The 2,466-nt window shown below is 55.7% G+C and overlaps 1 protein-coding gene across 1 annotated transcript in view; it reads left to right on the top strand.

Moving 5' to 3' along the window:
* LOC101991252 (ryanodine receptor 1) overlaps positions 1-2,466 on the top strand; it is a gene marked incomplete at its 5' end in the record, with an annotated part of 90,102 nt that overhangs the window by 71,106 nt on the left and 16,530 nt on the right. The window contains one exon of the mRNA XM_005371303.2: positions 1,258-2,049. Within this exon, the coding sequence (XP_005371360.1) occupies positions 1,258-2,049 (792 nt within the window). The remainder of the gene's footprint in view (positions 1-1,257; positions 2,050-2,466) is intronic.

Here is a 2,466-nt window from a genome sequence, read left to right on the forward strand (position 1 = left end):
TTCGAGACCAGCCTGGTCTACAAGAGCTAGTTCCAGGACAGGCTCCAAAGCCACAGAGAAACCCTGTCTCGAAAAAGCAAAAAAAAAAAAAAAAAGACGATATGAGACAGGCAGTGGTGGCGCACACCTTTAATCCCGGCACTTGGGAGGCAGAGGCAGGCAGATCTCTGTGCGTATCTGTGAATTGGAGGCCAGCCTGGTCTATAAGAGCTAGGTCCAAGACAGGCTCCAAAGCTACAAAGAAACCGTGTGTCAAAAAAGAAAGAGAGAGAGAGAGAGAGAGAGAGAGAGAGAGAGAAGAAAAAAAGTGTGGGGTATGGCAGTGCACCCCTTTAATCCTAGCACTTGGGAGGCAGAGATAGGTCAGTCTCTAAGTTTGAGGAGAGCCTGGTCTAAATAGTGAGTTCCAGGCTAACATATAGTAAGACCCTGTCTCTAAAATAATGATGATGATGATAATAATAATAATAGTAATAATAATAGTAGTTATGCTCGCACACATGGTTGGATCCTCCCCCACCCCCACCCCTCCACCCGCGCGCACTCCATGCGTCTGGACTGTCCGGTGTGGAGAGCCATTCATCCCGAGAAATAGGGTATGGCCCGAAAGGGGGCCCCCCTCTTGCGCTCACGTTACATGCACATTAGTGTGGAACCTGGCGCTAAACCATTCCTAAATGACCTGCTTCTGGGTCGGGATTTCACACGCAGCAGAACAGCTTCCTCGCTGCGATCTATTGAAAGTAAACCCTCGACACACGGGTTTGAAAGAGAAAAGAATAATAGCAGTTACGAGTGCTTACTGCTCTTGCAGAGGGCCCGAGTTTGGTTTCCAGCACCCACGTTGGGTGGCTCACAACTCATGGCTTCTCCCAGAATCCTAGGTCCCCTGCATTCACATACACTCAGACACACGCTTGCACGCAATACATTCACCGCCTGTATGTGCTGTCCAGAAAATTCTTGAACTGGAGTTACAGAGGGTGGGTAAGTTGCGCTGTGGATGCTGAGAACCAAACCTGGGGGTCCTCTGAAAGAGTAGCCAGTGCACTTAACTGCTGAGCCATGTCTACAGCCTTACGCATAATTTACACCAAGAGTAATAAAGGAGATTGTGGAGGGTGGTGCTATTACAATTTCAGGAGTTCAAGGCCATCCTCAACTCTTTAAGTAGTTGGAGGCTAGCCTGGGCAACGTGAGTCCCGTTCTCAAAGGGCACCTGCTACAGTGAACCCCGCCATCTGCTCTTCTCTGCAGGTGAAGGAATCCAAGCGCCAGTTCATCTTCGACGTGGTGAACGAGGGCGGCGAGTCCGAGAAGATGGAGCTGTTTGTAAGCTTCTGCGAGGACACGATCTTCGAGATGCAGATCGCTGCTCAGATCTCGGAGCCAGAGGGCGAGCCGGAGGAGGATGAGGAAGAGGACACGGAGGAAGCTGAGGAGGGCGCAGCGGGCCCCGACGGGACGGGTGTTGCAGCGGCCGCTGGCGTGTGGGCTTGGCTGGCGGCGGCGGCGGGCCGGACACTGCGGGGCCTGAGCTACCGTAGCCTTCGGCGGCGCGTGCGGAGGCTGCGGAGGTTGACGGCGCGGGAGGCGGCCACCGCGGTGGCAGCGCTGCTGTGGGCGCTGGTGTCGTGTGCTGGGGGCGCGGGCGCAGGCGCGGCTGCAGGGGCGCTGAGGTTACTCTGGGGCTCGCTGTTTGGCGGCGGGCTGGTAGACAGCGCCAAGAAGGTGACTGTGACCGAGCTCCTGGCGGGCATGCCGGATCCCACGGGCGACGAGGTGCACGGCCAGCAGCCGAGTGGCCCTGGCAGCGATGCCGAGGGAGAGGGCGTGGGAGAGGGCGAAGGCGATGCAGCCGACGGCGGTGGAGATGAAGAGACGGCTGCGGACCAGACTGGCACGGGAGGTGCCGACCGGGCGGTGGCTGTGGCCGATGGGAGCCCATTCCGGCCAGAAGGCGCTGGTGGTCTAGGGGACATGGGTGACACAACACCTGTGGAGCCTCCCACGCCAGAGGGCTCGCCCATCCTCAAGAGGAAGCTGGGGGTGAGAGAGGCCTGCAAGGTTCCAGGGAGGGACAGCCTGACATAAACCCTCAGAGAAAGCAGAACTGAAAGAGGAAAGAAAAGGTCAAAATGTTGGGGAGAGAAATACATACTGTGGACTAGAGATCGAATTAGAGGAATGGGGGAGGGACCGGGACTAAAAAGACACATGGATACAGTGTCACGGACACCAGGGATGACCCTCAGAGAAACACAGGGCTCTGGGTGGTGGTGGTGCACGCCTTTAATCCCAGCACCCAGGAGGCAGAGGCAGGCGGATCTCTGTGAATTCGAGGCCAGCCTGGTCTACACGAGCTAGTTCCAGGACAGGCTCTACAGCTACAGAGAAACCCTGTCGTGAAAAGAAAAGAAAGAAAGAAAGAAAGAAAGAAAGAAAGAAAGAAAGAAAGAAAGAAAG

Source organism: Microtus ochrogaster, unplaced genomic scaffold, assembly GCF_000317375.1.
Source record: "Microtus ochrogaster isolate Prairie Vole_2 unplaced genomic scaffold, MicOch1.0 UNK103, whole genome shotgun sequence".
NCBI lineage: Eukaryota > Metazoa > Chordata > Mammalia > Rodentia > Cricetidae > Microtus > Microtus ochrogaster.